The 24,953-nt window shown below is 33.0% G+C and overlaps 1 protein-coding gene across 2 annotated transcripts in view; it reads left to right on the top strand.

Annotated features, from left to right (window-relative positions):
- The window catches only part of NCAM2 (neural cell adhesion molecule 2), a 519,291-nt gene that overhangs the window by 383,513 nt on the left and 110,825 nt on the right, over positions 1-24,953 (top strand). For both annotated transcript variants that reach the window (XM_025872652.2, XM_073891683.1), the window contains exon 9: positions 103-253. In XM_025872652.2, coding sequence (XP_025728437.1) covers positions 103-253 — 151 coding nt within the window. The remainder of the gene's footprint in view (positions 1-102; positions 254-24,953) is intronic.

Genomic DNA, 24,953 nt, shown 5'->3' with positions numbered 1-24,953 from the left:
TTTATTTTCATTTATCATGTATGTGATAAACACCCTATGTTTGGTCATCATTTGCACGAAACAAGCGTAAAATCTTTCTTTTTCCTGAATCGATGTAAACAGAGCCCAGATGGCCGTATCGAAGTCAAAGGGCACCATGGAAGCTCATCACTGCATATTAAAGATGTGAAGTTGTCAGATTCAGGGAGATATGACTGTGAAGCTGCGAGTAGGATTGGAGGGCACCAAAAGAGCATGTACCTTGATATTGAATGTAAGTTATTTTTCTTTCATATGTTTATTAAAACAATTTTGTCTGCTTTGGAAAATACGAATTTTGGTAGGATCCTCAAAATACCTCTGGAGTTCATGATTCAGTATTTGACTCATTTCTCTAGAACTAATGTAGCCATTCAGAGTCAGTTATTAGAGACATCTAGTGGATGTTATAGGACATTTCACAGTGCTATGTATTTAATGGTTTTGATACTACTTATTCTGAAAATTGTGATTTTCTTTTTTTGCAGTGTGTTTAACCCAAACACAATATAAATTGAATTGTATTAGTTATCAGTAATTGGTTGGTACCTCCTTAGAGTTTTCTCTGTTGATTTATAATATTAATGGTCCTGCGTTTCACCTGTGTAATTATTTTGTTGAATTATTTTACATCCTCATAAGATATGAAATAGTATTTTTAAGATGATTTAATGTATCAGCATTCATATTTTACCCAAATAATGCTTATTGTTTGTAAGTAGGAATTATGACAGATGTAAGATTGGTGGAATATGAGGACTAATGTACATGCACAATCCACCTTACATCACTCAATGAGATTTTAGAATAATTTCACATATATGTTCATAAAAAGGAAGAAATTAAATGTTATTTTCAATAAATATTTAGGAATCGTCAATGTTGGCGATCCTCTGATGTTCAAGAAGACATAACTATCATAGTGGGAGTGTGTAAGATGCTCTTATTGACAAAGCATTTCTATTGGTGAATTTCTAGTACATTAATATTGATAGAATGTAGTGATAACTATGAAATAAGATGTATTTTCTTGTTGAAAATGTCTTTAGAAAGCAAATATTTCCTCAAGAACAGACACAAATAATCCATATTATTTTACCTATTCATAAGTGTCCTTGTTAAGAAATTCATGGAAGGGCCAATTAAACAATTATAAACAAATTATGAAGGATATTAAATAATTATTTCACAAATTATAGATTTCATTTGCTAAAGTTAGAGAACTTCCAAGGAAGTTGTTTTATTGCCATCATAAATCTCAAAAAAAAAAAAAGAAACAAAAAATGCCATGATATTATTCAGGACATACAGAGGAAGAAGTGATGCTAATAACTTATTTAGCTTTTTTTCATAATACTGTTTTCTACTATTTTCCCATTATATTATATATATGCATATTAATATGTTACATATTAGTATATATAAATTTCTTTTTCAAGTCAACATTTGTAGCAAATTATAAATATTTCTCAAACTTTCAACATGTTTGCTTATATTTTATAATTCAAAATATGTATTTTAATCCAAAATTTACTTTATTATTTTTTCTTTTTCTTTAATGTGGACCTACATGAGCAAAAATTTAATTAAACTTGAATTATATTAGAGCTGCCCAACCAGTTTGGAGGGAAAGTTCATAGAATACTCCCAGCGTCTTCTCACCGTACTAAAAATGTAGTAGGAATCATATTCCCTTAATAAAACTTAGGGCTTTTTTTTTTCTTTGCATTTTGTAAATATTTAAAAGCTTATTTGACATATCATAGAATTATTACTAAATCACTGCTGTAGGTACTCAGAAAAGTGGAGCTCATGAGAAATAGCATTGTCGATGTTTCCAAAACACAGTATAGCAGACTGGGTCATACAGGCAATATTAGGTTACTATACCAGTGCTAGGATTGGTGCTAATTAGTTATGTGACCTGCATCCCTGGGACCTCAGTTTCCATATATGTAAATTAAGAAGGCTGAAGGAAGAAATTCTTGGGGCTTCATCATACTTAACCATTTAAAAATGCTTTTACTCAAGCATAGCCACATCCTTCAAAGGTGTCCTAAAACTTTTAAATTGCCCTCCATGGACACCTACCTAAGTTTTCATTATGAAATAAATAAAAAGCTAAATTAAGATCTATAATTTCTGTGTCTATGTTTTAAAACCTCATTGAAAAGAATTCTAAAAAGCCATACTAGATCAAACCTAGGGTCTTTTAATTGAGCTGTTTAAGATTTAGAATTGGTACTGAGTGATTGTGAACCAAAAATGAATACAACAGAGCTCATGCTTTATTAGAACACTGGATTAAAGGAGATTTAAATCAACCTCAACTTGAATTCAAATTTCAAAGTGATCGATGGAGAATAATATCAATATAATGTGAAATGCTGATATAAAATGACATGAGATTTTTGGATATTAGTGATTTCACCAAGGTAAAAAATAATGGGGTAAACACATGATTGTATGTTGCAGTACAAATTGCATGTCCTTGTGATCTTTTAATAACATGAATACTTTAATACAAAAAAAATACTTAAGGCACTGTGTTTTTCAAGGACTGATATAACAAAGTACAAGTTGCTTTTGATCACAGAGGTATTCCCTCTTTGCTTTAAAGGTTTAGACATTGGTCAGCCTGTTTAATTTTCTGAAGTAAATGGTTAGAATAAAGCTCACAAGCAAATTATATAGTATCTCTTATTTAGGAAGGATAATAAAAACAGCTTGCTTTTTAAAAGAATGTTATGAAAATTCTTTGAACATTCCTTGAGATTGTTGTTTTTTGTTGATTAGAAGCTGGCTAGGCAAAACTATTTTGAAAGTAATAAAATAGTTTTTTTCAACTATTAAACCATTGTTTTAAGAATAATTTTTGTTTTGTTTTATTGATAGCTTTTAGAACATGTGATGAATTTTTCCTTTTTTAAAAAATTAATATTTATTCTTCTTTAGTAGAAATAATTAGAAAAATAAATATCCCCTGTTGACAACCTTATTGAAATATAGTTGGACCACAGTACAATGCCAATATATAAAGGGCAAAATGTGATCAATTTTGACATATGGATGTGCCCGCAAATCTATCACAATCATCTAGACAAACATTTACATCACCCCCAAGAATTTTCTCAAGCTCCTTTGTAATGCATTTATTCTTTCACTCTCCTCCTCAGGCAACCGTTAGTCTACTTTCTATCACTATAATTTAGTTGTACTTCCAAAACTTTATATAGATGGGATCATGCATTACTTTAATTTTAATTTTTCGCTAAGCACTTTCAGTCAACACACATTGATATGTTGAATATGAATCAAAAATTTATAATGTTTTCTTGTCTTTGCATTGTGTGGATAAAAGAGTTTGTTTATTTAGTCACGTGTTGATGGGCATTTGGTTGTTGTCAGTGTGGGGCTATTACGAAAACCCTTTGTGAGCATTTTGAACATTGCGTGGACATAGTTGTTCTTTTTATCTGGAATAAATATGTTTCTTTGAAGAGCAAAAGATTTTAATTTTGCTCAAGTCCACCTTTTCAAACTGGATGCATATATGATATTGTTCATGTTCCATCTAAGAAATCATTACCTAACCTAAGACCACAAAGATTTATGTCTAGGCTTTCTTTTTATTTTATTTTATTTATTTATTTATTTATTTATTTGTTTGTTTGTTTGTTTGTTTATATTTTATTTTATTTTACTTTATTTTTTTTTAAAGATTTTATATATTTGTTTAGGAGAGAGAGCACAAGCAGTGGGGAGGAGCATAGGGAGAGGGAGAAGAAGACTCCCCTCTGAGCAGGGAGCCTGACATGAGGCTGGTTCCCAGGACCCCAGGGATCATAACCTGAGCCTAAACCAACTGAGCTATCCAGGCACCTCTAGGCTTTCTTTTTAATGTTTTGTTGATTTAGATTTTGCATTAAAGTCTATGATCTATTTTGGATTCATTTTTGTGGAGTCGATATATATTATTTTTCATACATCTATCGAAATAATTCAGCACTATTTTCTAGAAGACTTTCTTTTTTCTAACCAAGGATTTGCCAATATTGTTGATATTTACAAAGTACTAGCTTTTGGCTTTGTTAATTTACATTCTTTATATATAAATCTGTTTTCTAATTTGTTGATTTCCATTTTATTTTCATTATTTCCATTCCATATATTTTGGACTTGCTTTGATCTTTGGTTATAGGTTCTTGAAGTGAAATATTAGGTCGTTTACTTTAGATGTTTCTTATTTTCTAATATAACCATATAAAACTCTAAACTTCCCACTAAACAATACTTCAGTGCAGCCCCAAAATTATGGTATGTTGTATTTTTGTTGTCATTCAAATGGTTGAAAATATTTTCTAATTTTTCTCGTGATTTCATCATTGGTCCATAGTTTTTTGTAAGGATTTAATCCCCAGGTATTTAATGTTTTCCTAGATATTTTGCTGTTATTTTATTTCTAATGTAATTTAGTTTTGCTCAAAAATACCCCATTGTGTGATTTTTTTATTCTTTTTCATTTATTGAGATATATGTCCCAGCATCTGATCTATCTCAGTAACTACACAGTGTGTATGAGAAGCAGGTGTATTCTGCAGTCATAGAATGCTGTGTTCTATAAATGTCATTTAGATAGAGGGAGGTGACAGTGTTGTTTAAATCTTCTGTCTTTACTTTTTTTGTATAGCTGTTTTATCAGAGTGAGAGGTGTTAAAACTCTCTACCATGATGTGAACATTTCTCTCTCACTTTAATCCTGTTGATTTTTGCATCATATATCTTTAGGCTCAAGAGGCCATGAACATTTATAGCTTGTATGTTGTATTAGTTTTCTATTTCTGCTAAAACCGGTGACAACAAATTTAATTGCTGGAAACAACATAAATACGTTATCTTTCAGTTCTGAAGGTCAGAGGTTCAAAATGATTTTCACTGGAATGAAATGTCGGGAGGACTGTGTTCCTTTGTGGAGGCTCTAGGGGAGATTGTTTTCTGTCCGTTTCAGCTTCTAGAATCTGCCCACATTTTTTGGCTCTTGGTCCTCTTCCATCTTTAAAAAGCCAGCAAAGGCAGATGGAGTCTCTCTCACATTACCCCACTCTAATTCTGCTACTTTTCTCATATCTTCTTTGTCTCTGACTTTTCCTTACATGAGATAATTGTATCCATACATTAGATAATCCAGGATATTCTTCTCAACTCAACATCTTTAACTTTATCACAGCTGCAAAGTTCCTTTTGCCATGTAAAATAACATGCTTACAGGTTCCAGAGATTATGATGTGAATATCTTTGGTGGGGGGGGGTGGAGGTCATTGCTCTCTCTCCCACATATATCTTTCTCATGAATTATTTTTTATTTTCTCCACTAAACATTTGCCTTAATATATTTTATATAATATTCAGATAACTACTCATACCTCCCTATGCTTAATGTTTATATACCCTTTTCCATTTATCTACTTTCCACCTAGCTATATTTTTATGTGAAATTAAATTGTGTCTTTTTAGGCAGCATATGACAGAATATTGCTTTTTCATTTATTCTGTCAATCTCTAACTTAAAATTAAAGTGTTTAAAGTAGGGATCAGCAATAAATGGGCCAGGTAATAAATACTTTAAATTTTCCTTATATGGTCCCTGTCACCTACAAACTATCTTAAAATCTTGTGCATTTCTCTCTTACAAATGATTAAAAATGTGAAAATCATTCTTAACTGTAAATATATGTATAAGAGGTCCTTGGACTATATTTTTGTCCATAGTTCATAGGCTAGAATATTAAACTGAATGGTGTTATTAATATAGTCTCCTTCAGGTATAAAATTTTGTTTTCTGCTTTTCCCCCTCTTTTTTTTTCGTGTTCTGTTTGATTTTTCTGCATTATTTTGAGTTATGTGAGATTTTAATGATTTATTTTAATTTGTATGTTGGCAATATATTTTTGGTATTGTTTTGCTCAAGTGATTCTATAGGAATTATAATACACAAACCTAACATTTCACAGTCTTATATAGAGCTAATATTTTGATACCTTATATTAAGTAGAGAAACTTCGCAACTATATAGATCCCTTTACACCTGCCCCACCGCTGATCTTTCTATTGTTGATTTCATATGTATTACATCTACATTCATTGAAATCTCACCAGATATTATGATAAATTTTGTATTGGAGAGTCATACATATTTTTAGGAACTGAAGAGAAAATATTTTAATTTACTTATCCATTTACCATTTATTTTGCTCTTTTTTCATCCCTAAAGATCCAATTTCTTTTTGATATTATAGTCCTTCAGCCTGAAGAGATTTCTTCTCCATTAATTTTAGAGCATATGTGTTAGGGATAGATTGTATTTTTTTTTTCCAATCTGGAAATATTCTCCTCATCATTCCTGAAGGATTCTGTTTTTTTTCCTGGAAAGAATTCTGGGTTGACATTTTTTCAACGGTTTAGTTCCACTATCTTCTAACCTCCTTGGTTTCTGATGAGAAATTCATGATAATTTGAATTGTGAATTCCTCGTATGCCACATGTCATTATTCACTAGCTGCTTTCAGGTTACTTCCTTTATCTTATTACTCATTGTTTTGATTGGAATGTGTTAGATACAGTTTTCTTTGAGTTTTCCTGTTTGGGGTGTACTGAGTTTCTTAAATCTGTAAATTTATATTTGTCAATCTATTTGAGCATTTTTGGACACAATTTCTTCAATTATTAGTTCTTTCTCGGTCTCTTTCTCATCTCTAGGGCTTTCTTTGCTTATGCATGTTAGACCTTTTGGAATTATCTAAAAAATCCCTGAGATACTGTTCAGTTTTACATATTTTAACTATTCACTGTTATTTAGATTAGATAATATCTGCAGTTTTCTCTTCAAATTAACCGACCTTTTATCCCACCATCTCCTTTATGCTCCTAAGCCCAATCAGTGAGTTCTTTTTTTAAAGATATTAATTTTTTTCCTGAATTTCTGATTTTGTTCTGTTTTATATTTTTTGTTTCTCTGCTGACTTTTTTTATTCTTACTCATTTTATGTATGCTGTCCCTTATCTCATGGAGCATAGTTAGAATAACCGCTCCAAAATCTATAAATCTAAAATCTGATAGAATCAACGTCTGGGTCATCTTGGAATGCATTTGTTGATTGTCTTTTCTCTTTAGAATTGATCATATTCTTCTGGTTCATTGGATGTCAAGAAATGTTGGTATGAGTCCTGGATACTATAATTATTATGTTGTGCAGACTCTAAGACTTTTGACAAACATCTGGAAAAAGTGTATTAAGCAGATATTCACTTCTCAATTCTTTGTTGCCTACTATAATGGTGACTCAAATCTCAATTAACTTCTTAAAGTCTTTGTTATGCAAATTTGTGCCTGTCCCATGCATTCAAAGCTCAGGACTTAGGCTGATTTCTGTGGCTTATATGAAGAATTATGGCATCTCCTTCTATGATCCCTATTTGGGATTGCCCCCTTCCTGCTCATCCTGTATTGGCTTCTTCCAAGAAACTGTTGTACTTCCGGATATATTTTAGCTCTAGTATCACGGTGCAGCACCCCAACTATGGCCTGCCCTCTAGACAAAGTCATGAGAGAGAAAAAGAAGTGGGACATCAATGTTAATTCCCTTCCACAATCTCCTTGATTTTATTTACTCTACAGAAGCCTTAGGTTGTGACTTTTGCTATTGTTTTGTATTTTTTTTTAATTTGTGTCATCTCTAGAACTTTTAATCATTACCAGCAGAGGAGATGGACAAATCACAAATTTATACTGCCATTATGGAAGCAGAAATTTCTATATATTCTATTCTTCATACAAACTTAAATCATAAAAATATTTGGTTTCCCTAGTCTCTGGAATCAAGATACGAATGTTTTAATTTCAGTTTTTAGAGTTTTTAGTATATTTCTGCCTTTTACTTTTTTTCAAATTTCTTTTTTGGGTTTTTATTTTTTATAAATCATATATTCTCGAATAAAGCATTACACCAATCAAAGATTATTTAAAATGCAAAGTCCTAAAAAGAAGTTAAGTTTCTTTTTTTCCTTTCAGTAAATCAGTCTTCTGTGCAGTCATTTTCATTTATCTCTACACACACCTTAATTATCCTGAAAAGTGTATTAAGTTCTCCATGTGTAAATCATTTCAGATTTTATTTTATTTTTTATTTTTTTAAAGATTTTTATTTTTTGACAGAGAGAGAGAGACAGCGAGAGAGGGAACACAAGCAGGGGGAGTCAGGGAGGGAGAAGCAAGCCTCCCGCGGAGCAGGGAGCCCGATGTGGGGCTCCATCCCAGGACCCTGGGATCATGACCTGAGCTGAAGGCAGACGCTTAACGACTGAGCCACCCAGGCGCCCCTCATTTCAGATTTTAAATTAAGAGACAGGAAAGCTTTAGCTGAGGTTTAGAATTAGATGTTCAAAGTTTTTAATGGCATCCTTCATCTATAGAGAGATAATTCTGATAAAGGCTAAATTTTATGTAAAACAAAACAAAATGTCTTATATTTTATGATGAATAAACACATTTAATTGTGCATTCCACTGACATTTTCCATTCTTTTTTTTTTTTTAAATCTCCAACTGAAAGGAGTTCTTCCTGTGGTTCTAACCTACACATGGATGCTACATATAAGATGTCTCCTCTTGTTTTCTCCTCATGATGAATATGATTTTAATAGCCATTACAAATTATTTGTAAGTCTCTAGAAGTCTAGCTTCCTCTTTGATTAATCCAAATTTTTATGGTTTTTCTTCATATACCTTAAAGAGAATTCTTTATTTTTCACAATTAAAATTACTGATGAATTCCAGGACAATATAAAATATGTTGGGAGCCTAGCCCACTTTTCCAACTTTATACTATGTTTCAGAATAAATTCTAGCTTTAGCATGATAAAATTTTGCCCATCCATGTGGCTAACCTCTTCTCTGTGATATGTTTATGAGATTATTACCTTATGGATAATATAATTTATTAAAACTGAATATAAAAATGCTTAAAGTTGATGAAAAAGATGGTGGAAAATTCATTTATGCTAAGTTATGTAAATATGCTGATGAGAGATGAATTTTACTTAAATAGAAATTAACATAATTATTAACCTTAATTTCATTAATTGCTAAAGTTCAGATTTTATTCTTGTGATAGAAATAGAGGAAATGGCACAATGGTATCATTTGTCTACAGTTAGCATTATTTTGGGGTAGCGTTAAATGATCATTTGGAATATGTAACCATGGTCATCATTTAAAATTTAGTCAGCCTGCTTTTTTCTTTCAATTATTTTCCTTGTAAATTAGAGTAATTTTATTATTAAATTTGGACCTTTTCAATTATTTCCTTTGTAGAGTAATTTTATTATGAAATTTTGAACTTTTTTTTACATTTATGATACCACCATTGTAATAAAAAATCTTATATTCCTTCATATTAGTAGAAATTTTGATTGGATATTGCACCAATAATAAGTACTGAAGCTATCTAATAAGCTTATTTCTTGGTAATTAAAGACTATGTTTTTATAAGATAGGATGTTTTATTTAGCAGCTAATTTATAATACCATTGAAACTTTTAGAACCTGACATGCAATGCTATGAGAAGTTATTTTTGTAAATAGATATTTACAAGTTAGAAATGGTAAGAATATTTATATTCTGCATCTTTAAATCAAAAACAGTAGAGGAACTATGAAAACCACAGACGCAATGTCATAAAACACAATGTCATAAAACACTGACCAGAACAATCTTCACTGCCTGACTCAAGCAGCTACAGTCTCTTATTTCTAAAAAAGAGTGAGAAACAATCAAGGCATTTATAATTGATACCAACCATATTTACTGTACTAGCGCTAAAGTTAAGGTGTTTAGATTAAACCCCCTTTTTTAAAAATTCAAAACCTCTTTTATGTTTCCTCTGAAGCAGATTTCTTGGCTGCCTGACAGTTCATTTTCAACATTTCAAAGGAATTACCCTTTCTAAGAAACATAGGTTGAACTAAAGTTCCAATTTATAAAACAAAGGAGATAACAGGCATGTGATATGTGGTTTAATGCAATAAACACCGATTACATAGTACATTTGATTAAAATTAGAATATCATTAAGTATTGTGACAATCTACTCATTGCATATTACCTGTTAATTAGACTTAATTATTTTATGTGATAAATTTAATTTAACAGTTACATGATGACAATGCATGTTAAGAAATATTGAATTTTTCATTTACATTTTATTTCTCATCCAGATCTCTGCACCTGCTTTTATTTGTTAGACATAATAGCAATATTTACATGCATTTTCTTCTGTGGTGTGAAAGCATTAGGAATATGAGAAACCTTTTAAGGATGTGGCAATATTAATTAATCTTACAACAGACTCACATTACTTCCATTATTTACATGCCTTCCATAGAATTGATACATCTTTGCTTGATCACATAATTCTTTCTTCACATTTCACAATCTCAAGATAACAGTGATGCTCGTAGCATGATCTGCCGCATGTCCAGGATAAGGTAAATAAGATGCAAACAGCATTTTGAATATTTAAGAAATAATCTTACTAAATACTTTGGAATTAGAAAGACTTCTTGGTCATAGTGGACACATTTATATCTGCGATTGAAATATTGTCTTATGATCCTAACTTTTATACTCACCATAATACATAATACATTTAAGCTGTTCAGACTTTAAAGAAGATGGTTCACATTTAGAAATAAGTTGGTTCTAATGCTAACAACTGTTTAGATTTTATATCCAGTATGATAATTTCAAGGACAGTATCTGAGAGAAATATAAATCTTATCTCTAGATGCAGAAGATAAGAATAGAATATTAAAAGAAAAGCTGAAAAATCTTTTACTGCTCAGGTGTATTTTTTAACCCCAAATTTGCATGTGTCCCCTGGGGAAATTTGAAATACCATGCTCCTCATGTAAAGGTATCATCAGTTATTCTAGTCTTATCACATTTTTGTCTATCTCTGATAGATATCATTTGATTCAAATTAAATCATTTTGTTCAAACGTACTTCAGAGATTATGACGATGAACAAACAAATATCAAAGAAATAACAGTAGTCATATTGTATAACTACTGGATTTATCACTGCCTCTTGGCACCTGCTTAACTTAACTGCTGAGAAATAGTGAGCTCTGCCTCCAGTTTGCCACAGCTTTCTGTCCTTCCTCTGGCTTGAAGACCTTGCCCCAGAAATCCCAGTTCTCCCTAGCAAGTGAGTGTCTTAATTTGAGCTGCGATAACAAAATATCGTAGACTGAATGGCTTAAACACAAGCATTTATTTCTCACTGTTCTGCAGTCTGGAAGTCCAAGATCGGGATGCCAGTGTGGTCAGGTTATTGGTGAGAGCCTTTTTCTGGTTACGTCCTTACATGGCCTTTCCTTGACGCAAGTACACAGAGACACTTCCTATCTCTTCGTCTTTCCTTAAGGGCATTAATCCCATGATGGGATTCTACTCTTATGACTTCATCTACAACTAATTACCTCCAAAGGTCCCCACCTCCAAATCCTATCAGCTTAAAGATTAGGCCTTCAGCCTATTAATTTGGGGTGGGTTGGGGAGGATACACAAACATTCAGTCCATAGCAGTGAGCTTTCTGGATTTGACAGAGATCACGGAGAGTTGGAGCTAGTGAACTAGAACTTCACAGAGTGAAGCTGCCCACCAAGATCACATCATACCAAGACTTCACAGACTTCATTCATTGAGTTTTACTGTCTTGAAGATCCTGAAAGATACGCTAAGACCTTGTGGCCGAATGCTTACAGCTTGTCTTAGTCCCTTCAGGCTGCTAGAACAAAGTGCCGTAGATTGGGTGGTTTATAAACAACAGAAGTTTATTTTGCATGGTTCTAGAGGCTGGAAGCCCATGATCAGGGAGCCAGCATGGTGGGGTTCTGGTGCAGACTGTGGCTTCTATTTCTGTCCCCATAGGATGGAGAGCAGACCCCAGGAACAATGCCCTCTCCTGACTCTTATAGGGCACTGATCCCATTCACGAGAGTTCCACCCTTATGACCTCATCTGCTCCTCATCACCTCCCAGAGGCCATGCCTCCCAATGCCTTTATATTGGGGAGTAGGGTTGCTACATGTGAATTTGGTGGGGATAAGGCACAGCATTCAGTTCATAACAGTGCTTCTCCACCTTCCTCCTCTTCCTTAGGACGTGGTCAGAGGTGCCAGTAGATTTACCTTATTGGGTTTGCTACTTTACACTTTAGTCCACAATAGCATGGCCACCAAAAGTTATGGTTATCGATTCTTGAAAAAGTCCAGTCCAACAACTTGAATCCAACCAGCCAGAATTCTGTGGCCATAAATCCTTTCATTCTTTAATTTCAGTGGAACAGTGGCAAGGACAAGTTTTTCCTAATATTATCTATGTACTCTTGGTACCTAACCACTGACTGAAGTCAGCTTTGTTTGTGATGATTTAAACTAAATAGTAGTTTTCTAATATATTGGGCTTTACAAAAATAATATTAGAATGTCATAGTATTAGCAGCTATCCTTAGATTTTAATGAATCTGTTGGATCTAATCCTAGGAGATTAGTCATTTAAATTATCGAAATTTCAATTTCCTGATTGGTAAAGAGGGAGAGATGGATCTAAACTTATTATTTTATGAATTTAGGCATGCTGAGGTTAGAATCTTAATTATATATTTTTTCATTCAACAGTATTTATTAGGCATGTACTACAAACCAAGCACTTTTCCAGGTGTTGAGTATAGAGAATTAAACTAAGCAAGCAAAAATGACTTTATGAGCCTTACCCTCTAGCAAGGAAAACAGATACTAAACAAACAAAGTAGCAAAATCTATAATATGGGATAGTGAAAAGGGCCAAGGAGAAGAAAATAGAGCAATGCGGTGAGATGCATCAGCAGCTAACACCACAAAAATCGTACATAATAAGCACCCCAAAATTCAGCGGCACTTCCATGCTCAACTGGAACCAGCTGACACAGCCTGACTTTCTATAGGGAGCTTTGTGTCAAGCAGCAAGGCTTACCTCCATGCTATGGGTCCAGTAACACTTGTAGCCAGGAAGAGGTGACAGCTACAGGAGTTTCATGGCAATGGCAGAGGCACGAGAGAACAAGCCCCATAACAAAAGCTGATTTCAGGTGTCTACTCAGGTCACATCCAGAAAGTCAGGTGGCTAAGCCTATCACCAATCCAACAGGGGAATGCACTCCCTTTGGAAGGGCTTTTGGAGCAAATATCTGCTGCATAAAACAAGCCATTTCAGAAGTGTGTATCTGTGAATGAAAGACCATTTTAAAATGATATTCAAGTTTGTGAAAACATGTATATTTACATTTTCTCTAAATTGCTTCAGAATTGTATTATCACATACTGAATAAGAAAAACCGACATAATTTTCACTATGTTATTTTAAAGATGTTAAAGAAGTAAATGGTATTTTTGTATCTTCATTTAATAACTTTCATAATAATTACTCAGGTTCATAACATTTATTGTATAACATTAGAAGTAGTATATCATTAGTGCTTTTCAAAGATGCAAAATGATTGAAGGGATATACAAATATTGCAATATATCTAGGAAGCTGGACTCTACTTATATGAATCAGCTTAGAAACTATCATAAAATAACATTAATGCAATTATTATTAAAAAATGTGTCATAGAGACTATACAAATGAGCTAATAGAAAAGAACACACAAAATCCTCTTAGAAATGTAATATCATCATAATATTTAGAAGAAGTAGAATCTAAGATCAGATAATATTGATTTTGTATCCATACAATTTCAAAAACTTAATGTGACTCATTTGCCTTACTACATTTACTCATATAGATTACTTTATTTCATATGTTTTGGGTCCTCAGGAGTGAAATGTCCTCTCTGCTCTAGGAGGAACCATTTATACCCTTCTGATGAAGATGAAGGCTTGATAAGAGTAATTCACCTCTTTACAATAATTATTTTTATCACTCTTGCTATCTTAAAATGCTGCCTATGTAACAGGATTTAAAATGTTACTTGTTAGGTACAAGTAATTCAGTGATAATCCTCTTTGTTTAGGAAACCTTTGATCTATCTTGGGATTGCCAAAAAGTCTTCTAAAGATTATAAGAGCAATTATCAATGTAGTCAGCCCAACACCATAAAAAGTATTCTAATTTTTGATACTTTTATTTTTTCTGTGATTTCCCCAGATTTCATAATGTGATGAATTTTTATTCCCAGTACTTATGAGTCATCAATGCTAACAATTGATTTAACCATTTTTCTTGCCTGAGCAACATGTCACATGATTGCTTATTTTAATTATTTTTTAAAAGAGTGTTATTTTAGATTTCTATCCAAGAATAAAAATTAGACATATAAAAATTCCAGATCATATCCTAGTAAACCAAGATAATAATTTCACTTGAATATGTACACATTTATTTTAAAATTTTATTTAAAATTGTTTGATTCGCACAATGAAATATTCTTTCCTAGAATGAGTAGAAATGATTCCACTATAACATAATATGCACAAAGCCAAAGCCAATTATTCCTAACATCTTTTTCTAAAGTGGGAAGAAAAAAGGAAGTAAAAGAAACACACATTTATGACTTTCCAGAAGCTCTCTGGAAAGTCCCAAAGCTATTTAGGTATGTAATAGATATATTTAAATATTTTTTCTAAATTTAGAGATTTATTTTGGGAAAGCAAAATCAAAAGCCCTTCCCAGATTTGTTCACCTGCCTGAATTAAAATTGTAGGTGATTGAGAAACTACTGGTTACCTATTTAATCAAATTTACAATAAAATAAGTTAAAATAAACATAAAAGGAAAAAAATGCTTCCTTGATAAAATCTTTGTTAGCAGTGGGTATTTTTCATTCAGACTATGGTTTAAAATGTGTTCTTGTTTTAATATTATTATTATTTTTAAAGATTTTATTTATTTATTAGAGAGAGAGCACAGAGGGAAAGCTAGAGGGCAAAGCAGACTCCCTACTGAGCAGAGAGCTTGATGCTGGCTCAATACCAGGACCTTGAGATCATGACCTGAGCCTAAGGCAGATGCTAAACGAACTGAGCGACCGTGGCACCTCTCAATATTATTTTGATTTAATTTTTCTACTTCTTAAATCCAATAATATTATTATAAAACTGTTGATTATTGGTAATACAAATTTTGAACATAATAGGATAGTACCAGCTGCTTGATACTTATTGCCATATTCACTCATTAAATTAATATTTATTTAATGCTTACTGTATGCTAGACAGTATAGTGACCCTAGGGAAACACAAAAAAGAATGCACATTTTTTAACTCAAAAAAAAAAAAGCTAAAGATAGAGATCCATGTCAATATTAGTTTAGGAGAGGTTGTACATTTTTTGTTTTTGTTTACTATGATGCAGTGTTCTGAAAATATATCACACATGATTCATTTCCAATCATACTTGAATTACTTTTATTCCATTTGATTTAAAATATTTTGCTTTGTGGGCGCCTGGGTGGCTCAGTTGGTTAAGCGACTGCCTTCGGCTCAGGTCATGATCCTGGAGTCCCGGGATTGAGTCCCACATCGGGCTCCCTGCTCAGCGGGGAGTCTGCTTCTCCCTCTGACCCTCTTCCCTCTCGTGCTCTCTATCTCTCATTCTCTCTCTCTCAAATAAATAAATAAAATCTTTAAAAAATATATATTGCTTTGTTATATAAAAATACTTTTTAAAAAATAGTTTATCATCTCTAAATAAAAAAGTGTTCTAATCAAATGCATATTAAAAATATAAAATATAGGGATGCCAGGGTGGCTCAGTTGCTTAAGCTTCTGCTTGCGGCTTGGGTCATGATCCCTGAGTCCTAGATCAAGTCCCACACCTGGCTCTGTGCTCAGGGAGTCTGCTTCTCCCTCTGCCTGCCACTCCCCCGCTTGTGTTCTCTCTCTCTCTGACAAATAAATAAATAAAAGCTTTAAATATATATATATATATATAATATATGTCAATGTAAACAGTAGTTAAGCAGAAGGAAACTGTGATGTAAGTCCAATTAAATAATACTATGGGGGCTGCTGGGTGGCTCAGTCATTTGGGCTGCTGACTTGATTTCATTTCAGGTCAAGATCTCAGGGTCATGAGATCCAACCCCACCTTGCATTTTACACTCAGCAGGGACTCTGCCTGAGAGCCTTTCCCTCAGCCCCTCCCTCCACTTGTTCACATTTGCTCGCTCTCTCTCTCAAATAAATCTTATAAATAAATAAATAAATAAATAAATATAAATAATACCATGGTTACTTGAACTTTAAAAATATGTGACAATTTGATACCAATTTTATTCAAGACACTTAAAGGAAGATAGAAGAGTTTTACGTAATTCCCCACATTTCAGCCTCTCAATTAAGAGGCAATAAATATAAAGGTAAAATAGTGATGATGATACCTAATGTAATTGCAATTAAATCTGCTCATTACATAACATGCTTAAACATTGCTTGACAGGTCATAAACACCATGTTAACTGTTATCATCATTATTATTTCTAATGTTGCTATTATTATTGTTATTATATTATGGCAATAATACTAAAAGTTTTCTTTTTTGTTTTCCATTATTGTGACCCAGACATTCTTTGATGCATATAATAAGCAACATTCTAGACTGAACAATCATGCACTTTTAGATTAACAATGAAAATGTTTTAGTTTGTTTTTGAAATTTTTTAGGTCATCAGTGTTTGGTAAGTTCATGAAAGGAATTAAACTTACTGCATATAAAATTAATAACCTAGACATCAAATTGAATCACTAGATGAAACAATGTACTTTTAACCTGATAGGGCTTTCTTTTCAATTCTAATAGTAGTGACAAACTCCAAAATTGTTTGACATCAATAAGCACAAATTATATAAACTACAGAATGTGCTACAGTTAAATCAGATTCTGAAGAAACTAACATTATCGTTACTTATAAAACAATTTTAACACTGCTATATCCGTATGACCAATCATTCTTCTTTTGACAACTCAGAAATTTTACAAAAGAGATCCACTTAAGCTTTGTTTCCTAAATTTCTATGTAAAATTGTGCACAATAAAAACATAGTCCTTAAAATACTGTAGCTTTATGCAAAATTCAATTATATAAAGTAGCCATAGAGGAAAAAATTAACCATAGGTAGTAAAATACTTTTATTAGTATATTTATGTATGTTTTAAGGAAGAGAAATATTAAGACAAGAAAAAGAATAGTAGTAGAATATTCACTGTACTTATAATCAAGGTTTTCTTATTATCAGTAATAATTATATCACTAATATCAGTCAAATTAAAGAGAAACCCAATGTATGCTAAGAAGTCCTATATAGGCATTATCTTCATATGACACTTATGACTCCAGGGTCATAAAATATGCTGAAATTTATGCATAACTTGGTGTTCAAATGTGGTACTGAAAATGCACATCCAACACTATGGTTGGTTAATTGGCAATAAGCAGACATCTAATTTAGTATTCCATGTAGCTTCTAGAATTCCCATGGTACATGGACTGAGTCCAGTTAATTGCCATAGCTGATTCTGCCTATGAATGAACATGCAGTAGAGGTGGATCTATGAAATTATTAATTGAATTATCCTCTAAATGTGCCAAAGGATATATTAGTTTTTATTCCCTTGGTAGTTTCTCTCAGCATAAATCAAATGAGAAAATTCAATGACTGAAAAAGCATCAAGGTATTTTAGATATTAAAAAAACATGTGCAGTTAATTCCCGGTTAATTTACGGGGCTGGCTTCTTTATAAAATAAGCAGTAAGAGTCTATGAAAGACAGTGTATTACCACAGAATTAATACTGGATCAAAGTCCTAAATTCTGCGATACTGGGAAAATGAAACACATGTAGGTATACCTTTCCTTCTCCCTTAAATGCAGTGATGGTATTTAGAATCCATACTTAACTGGATTTTCACTCATTTATTTAACTATTATTTCCTGAACATCTACGGAATGTCAAATATAAATTCAGGTCCCGTACAAAATTGTGAGAAAAGCAACATTGTCTTTGCTGTCATGGAACTTATGCTTTAATTCAGGAAGCACATTAAGATGAAGTGTATCAAAAAGTGATGGAACAAATGGGAAGCTAGTGCAAAGTGCCGAAAGCAGGAAAGTAGGTTAGGGATGGTGAGGGTCTCAGATCAAAGTTAACTCAAATAGAGACACAGCAGATGCAGAAATAGGCATAAGCCAGCTAATGTGGAAATTTATAAATCTTTATAGAAGTTTTTGATTTCAGACGTGTGAAGAGAATCTTATAGAAAGAATTAATCAGTATAGTAACATTGTCTTAAAAAAGAAGCTGGTAGGTTAGTAAGCCAGTAAGGACCAGCCTCCTAAAGTGAACCAGGTAATGATGACGGCCTCAACCAGGGATGTAATAGTGGCAATTGAGAGAAGTGAATGGTATTTTTATATACTGTGATTTATTGGTGAGGAATGAATGTCAAACGTTTATGAATATTTTATTTTATTGTGGTTCTTAAAATCTAATATTAAAGAAGAAAATTTGAAAATGTTATACCAGAAAGTATGATCATTGGAAGAGGGGAAGGTGTTTAATGGCAGTATAGAAATTATTTGGAGAGTGTGCAAGACAGATTTGCTATAATCCCGATACTGTTTTAGAAGGGCAATACATGTCGTGTCATCAATATGATTTTCAAGAACAAATTTATTTATAATGATTGTAAATCTTACCCTATTTTGCTTTTCAATTTGATTCATAAAATGGATAGTGTATAGTGAGTTTGTGTAGTGAGTTGCCTGATTCTATTATTCATGAACCTTTGGAAATTCAGGTCGAAGATTTTTATAGTTCAGATCCCAGAGCCTGTGTGTTGTGTTTTGTTATCAGCTTCAGCCAGCTCATGAGCAAGCAGAATTCGTGAATCCAGGCCAGCACTCAGCAAGAAGTAAGATTTCTCTCAGGTCTCAGGTACCAACCACAAATAAACCATGTTCAGAAAAAAGCCTTCAGAACTTGAGAGGGAATGGCAAGAAAGTGAAAAGCTTGCATTAAGCAAATAATCAAGGAGGGAAGTTTTGTGCAGTGTCAGGAATGCAGTGATGAGTGCTGGCTGCACCTTCAGCCCTAACTCTCAGCCATAAGGCAAGAGATAAAATAAAAAAGAACATTTACCAAAAAGAGTAACTTGGCACCAAGCTTGAAGGCAGTCTTCAAAGTTTCTTTAATGTCTCCCGGTATGCCTGGAACATACTTTTCCTGATCCCCACTTTGAGGAATAGACAAATTCACTCTGCTGTTTCTTCTATGCTGGCAGCTTTAAATTAGAGATTCAGTCAAAGTCATGGATATAAGTACTATTGAAATATACTAGCTCAGCTGCCATTTAATTAAATTTAAATAATTTCTCCTTAGAGGTCTTTCCATTGTGATAATAGCTAGGAGAACATAGTTCTTTGATTTTTAAGGTCTGTATTGATTTTACATCCAGTTTTACATACTCTCCTTCTCACAGTCTTGCAATAGTGTATATAGTCTTGCTAATCATATATTCATAAGTAGAAGATAGAGGCCTGAAAATCATGTGCTTCCCAATATTTTTACCACCAAGGAACTCACATGATTTTCTCTCATGCATTCTTTAGTTTTAAAGTTACTAACTTATTAAAAGGATATTTAGTAAAAAGGATTATTCTTCATTTTCATTATATGCATACATATATATATGTAATTACATGTATGTGTGTAAACTCCCTACCAAAGGTTTTTATAAACATGAGATAATTAACATTATCCTGAAAGATTTATAATTCTAGCCAAAAGCAAATTTCACCTTTATATGGTCCAATGCTTCTTTATATATGGTAATTATTATAACCCTCTCTCTATATTTTTAATTTGTTCAAGAATCCTGTTTTCTGTGTTAGTAAACTCCTAGAGATTAAAGAAACAAGTTCGACTAATAATTCTATAAAGAAAAAATAATCAAAGGGGTGCCTGGGTGGCTCAGTCATTAAGCGTCTGCCTTCGGCTCAGGTCATGATCCCAGGGTCCTGGGATCGAGCCCCGTGTCGGGCTCCTGCTTGGAGGGAAGCCTGCTTCTCCCTCTCCCAGTCCCCCTGCTTGTGTTCCCTCTCTTGCTGTGTCTCTCTGTCAAATAAATAAATAAAATCTTTAAAAAAAAATAAAAAACCCAAAGCTCAAATTAATAAACAGAAAATCAAGGTGACATAATTGCTATCTGGCAGATTTGGGACCTGAATCCAATGGCGGGCCTGATCCTATTTTCAATATAATATTTTACTTATAAACAGCAACTGCAAAATTCTGTCTTCTATTGTAGTTCAGCGACTGTGTGTGTGTGTGTGTGTGTGTGTGTGTGTGTGTGTGTGTCCAGACTCTTATTGTCAGGCTTGATGTGACAATCGATGGGAAGAATTTAGGACTGTATTCATCATATTTTGTGTGCTCAAAAAATGTTAGAGGTAAGGGATCATGATCTTCTGGAGGTTTTCTTTGAGCCCCCCTGCATATCTTAATTAGGTTCAGTGCTAATACCTTTGAGACAAGAACCTTACCCATTCCATTTCCATTGTACGACATATCACTTTCATTATAGTTATGTATTTCGGCATCTGCCTAACCCACTAGAAAGGATTCCCTGTTGACATGAATCCCCCACATTTCAGTAGTACTTAGCATAAAATGGACACACAATAATACTTTGGGATAATTAGTGCAGCAGCTATCTTTTCCAGAGCAGTGCATTCAGAATCTTTAAGAGGAAGCCTTAGACATCTGATTTTTTTTCCCCACAAGCTCAAAATATGATTTGATGAATAGCCAGGTCGGTGAAACTTTTATACCTAAACAATTATAGCCACACTTGCTAATGGTTAGCTTAGTGTCAGTGGACATAAATTTTGGTATTTTGGCTGGAGATGTGCAATCAATTCAGTAATTTAAAAATTGCAGTATTTTGTTTGGTAAGGCACCCTAAATATTAATTAAAATGTCAAACCAAATACAACTAAACCATAAATAAAATGTTAATGATTCACAGTAGTTTATAGAACATACTTAATTCTTAAACAACTTATTGTAGAAGTTATTGTTTAAGGGATCAAGTACGATATATGATATCACAATACTGAAAGCTGAAGATGAATTTTACCCTTTAGATAACACAAGAAAACAATATAATACTGTTTTTAACTCTCAAGCATATTACCTCATATGCAATACCTTAAATTTTTAAAATATGAAAATAAAGCCACTTATGATTTAATTCCAAATAATTAATATCTCTCAACAAATAAAACAAATAGCTTGAAATTTCCCTGATATGATGCATATATAAGGGTTCACACTAGAGCAAACACACACACACACAAGGTTTGTAAGTTCACTGAGACTAAAAAGCATCAAAATTAGAATTTCACTGTTGAGAAAGGTACCAGCATTTATGTTTGCTATTTTTAGAATATGGAGAATATTTTGCAGTTGCATTTAGTATTTTTTGCTATATCCTGCAATGATATTTTTAGTAACAAAACCCCCTTAGTTTTCATTATATTCTAGAATATTCTTTCATTAGAGGCATTGTATACTCAAGAAAAGTATATTTAGGGGCTCACTCAGTTAAGCGTCTGCTTTCAGTTCAGGTCATGATCCCGGGGTCCTGGGATCGAGCCCCGCATCAAGCTCCTTCCTTAACAGGGAGCCTGCTTCTCCCTCTCCCTCTGCCACTCTCCCTGCTTATGCTCTCTCTCTCTCTCTCTGTCAAATATATAAATAAAACCTTTTAAAAAATATATTTGGACATTAACAAAATATCTATAAAGTATAAATATCATATTCAGATATGAAGATATCATATTCAAAATGACAATTGCATAGCACATATTAGGAATTAGAATGATGGAAGGAATGTAACTTTTTTTTTTTTTTTGGAATGTAACACATTTTCAACTCTTAATGTTTTGAAAAGGGATCACAACTTAATTTCCTAATAAATATCCTAATAGGAAGTTGAATATTAAGCTCAACTTGGGAAATTCCTACGAATATTCCTGATGTAAAAATTACATAGTAAATTCATTTTTTAAAAGATTTATTTATTTATTTGAGAGACAGAGAGAGAGAGCGAGCAGGGGGGAGGGGGAGAGGGAGAGAGACATTCTCAAACAGACTCCCCACTGAGCTTGGAGCCCAATGTTGGGCTTGATCCTCAGGACCCTGAGATCATGACCTGAGCTGAAATCAAGAGTCAGATGCCCAACCGACTGAGGCACCAGGCACCCCAATAAATGCATTTGTAGATGAAAAATATAATTTTAAAAGTGTTTAAAAAGCAATTATATTTTAAGGCATTAGTAAATATGCTCATTTGGGGATTAAATTTGTTCTTTATTGAGATGTTGAATGATGTCTTCCATTTATTTGAGGAATTTTACTTTCAATGCAAGACTTCACTTGTCATGAATCAAGAGCAAAGGTGCTATGGTTAGCATATTCGTAATTTCTTAACCACAAGAGGGTTAGACTGCAAAGTTTGAGATTACCTTTGAAATACCAATCTTATATATAAGCAGTAAACAAACATATTGTATACACTACCTCAATATATCTTTTTAATTCCAAATGAAAGGTATATTCAAATTTCCAAACTGGAGCTTAGGGAATTATCTTTGACTTTCTGATATTGAAAAAATGGATTAACTTTTCTCTCTGTTTACAATTTTAAATAAACTTATGGTTTATTATTTTAACTTTTTGTGTCTTGATGCTGAAATTGATGGAAGTGTATCTGTGCGTTGTTTCAAGTTACCTCAAATTATAAAATAAACTTGACAGAACATAAAAACTTCAAGAAGGTGGGGAACTTTGCCTTTTCATGTTCAGCATTTGGTCCCCAAAACCCAGAATGGAACACAGGATGAAATGAGGAAATATTTATAAGATGTAAATTCTACAACAAAGCAAAATATACTTTATTGTCTTCTTATCCTTCTCCTTATTTCTCTTATTCTTTTCCCCTTCTCTCCTCCCACCCTCCTTCCCTCTCCCTCCTCCTCTTTCTCCCCACTCCAGGTTTTGTTATTTTTCAATTCTTAACGTAAGGTTAACTCTCCTGTGTTTTTGTCTAAGCACCTTTTATTCAAGGATATGTTGCTAAAATATGATTCTAACCATTAAACCCTTAGTGCAGAAAATAACTGGTGTGCCCCAGAGTACATTTCTTCTTACATCTTAGCTTCTCATACATCAGCAGAGAAATTGGAATAGTGGCCATGATTTTAATTATCTCATTTTATTGGCATCACCGAGAAATAAGTGAATGTGCACATGTGCACTTGTTTCAATCAAAATTTTTTCGAAACCGTATTGCCTGTTTCCTTTATTGCTTGAATACAGCATATAGGACTGATAAAATACTTCCTTGATTACTTGACATAATCACGTCAAACACTAATTTCACTATTAATGATCTACAGAGACCACTCTCTGAAAATGTACTTGGTTATTAATAGAGTAACTGGCACAGTGGTATGGTTTCATAACACAATCATAAAGAGCCAAAAGACTATGGGTTGGCTCTGCCACCACCTTCCCAAATATCCCAGAATGAGGTTTCTTGTATGTAGAACAAAGATTTATAGATGGCTCTCATGTTCCTTTTCATATATTAGATGCCATGAGATCTGTCTAGTTCTGCAGAACTTGAAATGACCATGTGCAGGAAAGTATTACAAGTTTAACTTTTTCATAGGTAAAAACAATAAATACAAAGATCTCTTCACATAATGAGAACTTGGTGAATTCACACACAGTTGGATATAAATCTTTCATATCTCCCTGTGTGAAAGTCTGATGGGGTAAATTTCTTTATCGTGTGATTGATTTTTAAAAATTGTTGGAAAAATAAATAAATAAAAATTGTTTAATTCTAACAACTTCAACTACACAAAATATAGAAAATAATTTAATATTCTTAACACAGTCATATTTCCTTCAGATCTTTGTTGTTTTTTTTTTTTTTTCTTTTAAACAAAAGGAAACAAGTTTTTCTTTAGTTACCTTTTTTGGGGAGTGTACTCTACCTTTTGTCAAAGAGAAATTATGGTGACATTTAAAAATGATGAGGAGGACGTCATTCAAGTCTATTGCAACGGGGGTCAAGACTTGCAATAGGAGAGAGAGAGATTGAACTCAACTCTGAATACAACAAGGACAAGTGGGGATTACAGCCAATGAGCAGAATGATAGAAGTCAGTGGATGGAAAATTACTAAGAGAAACTTTATTACATTTCAACTATAATATGCTTCTTGCTAAACAAGCCTGACAGAATTCTTGCTAAAACCAGGCCACAGACATGGGCATTAAGGGTGGGTAATAAAGGACTTGATCAGATTTCAAAGATACTCGGATATCAATGGAACAATTCCCACTAAACAGACTTAGCAAGACTCTTTACTAAAGGAGGAAGCAGACCAGGGAAGGGCCTAAGGACAAAGCCAAGTGCTTAGAAAAGGCTTATAGAATCCTGACAAAAGTTTTGTCAAGGAGGGCATTGTTGCCACTTTCCTTGGTTCTCATTGTGACCAGAAGCTTTCTGAAAGGACTCCTCTCCTCTTCCATCGAGTGAATGACATATTTCATCTTGTCACTAGACAGGTTTCTCTGATATTTTCCTCTGCTTGGCTCAGATAAAATGTTCTTCCAATAAAGTTATTTCTGATCATTGAATTTTGTAGAATATTTCATTTTGGACTTGAATGGGATTTGGGGGACATATAATGCCTTGAGAGACATTTCTACCACTTTATGTCCTGTTAATGCCATCTTCCTCTCTCCTCCTTCCCCTGC

This window comes from Callorhinus ursinus, unplaced genomic scaffold (genome assembly GCF_003265705.2).
Source record: "Callorhinus ursinus isolate GAN/ISIS: 27379988/994484 unplaced genomic scaffold, GSC_fseal_2.0 scaffold1, whole genome shotgun sequence".
In the NCBI taxonomy this organism is placed as follows: Eukaryota; Metazoa; Chordata; class Mammalia; order Carnivora; family Otariidae; genus Callorhinus; species Callorhinus ursinus.
Note: the sequence above shows the minus strand (reverse complement) of the source record. Positions and strands in the feature narration are given on the sequence as shown.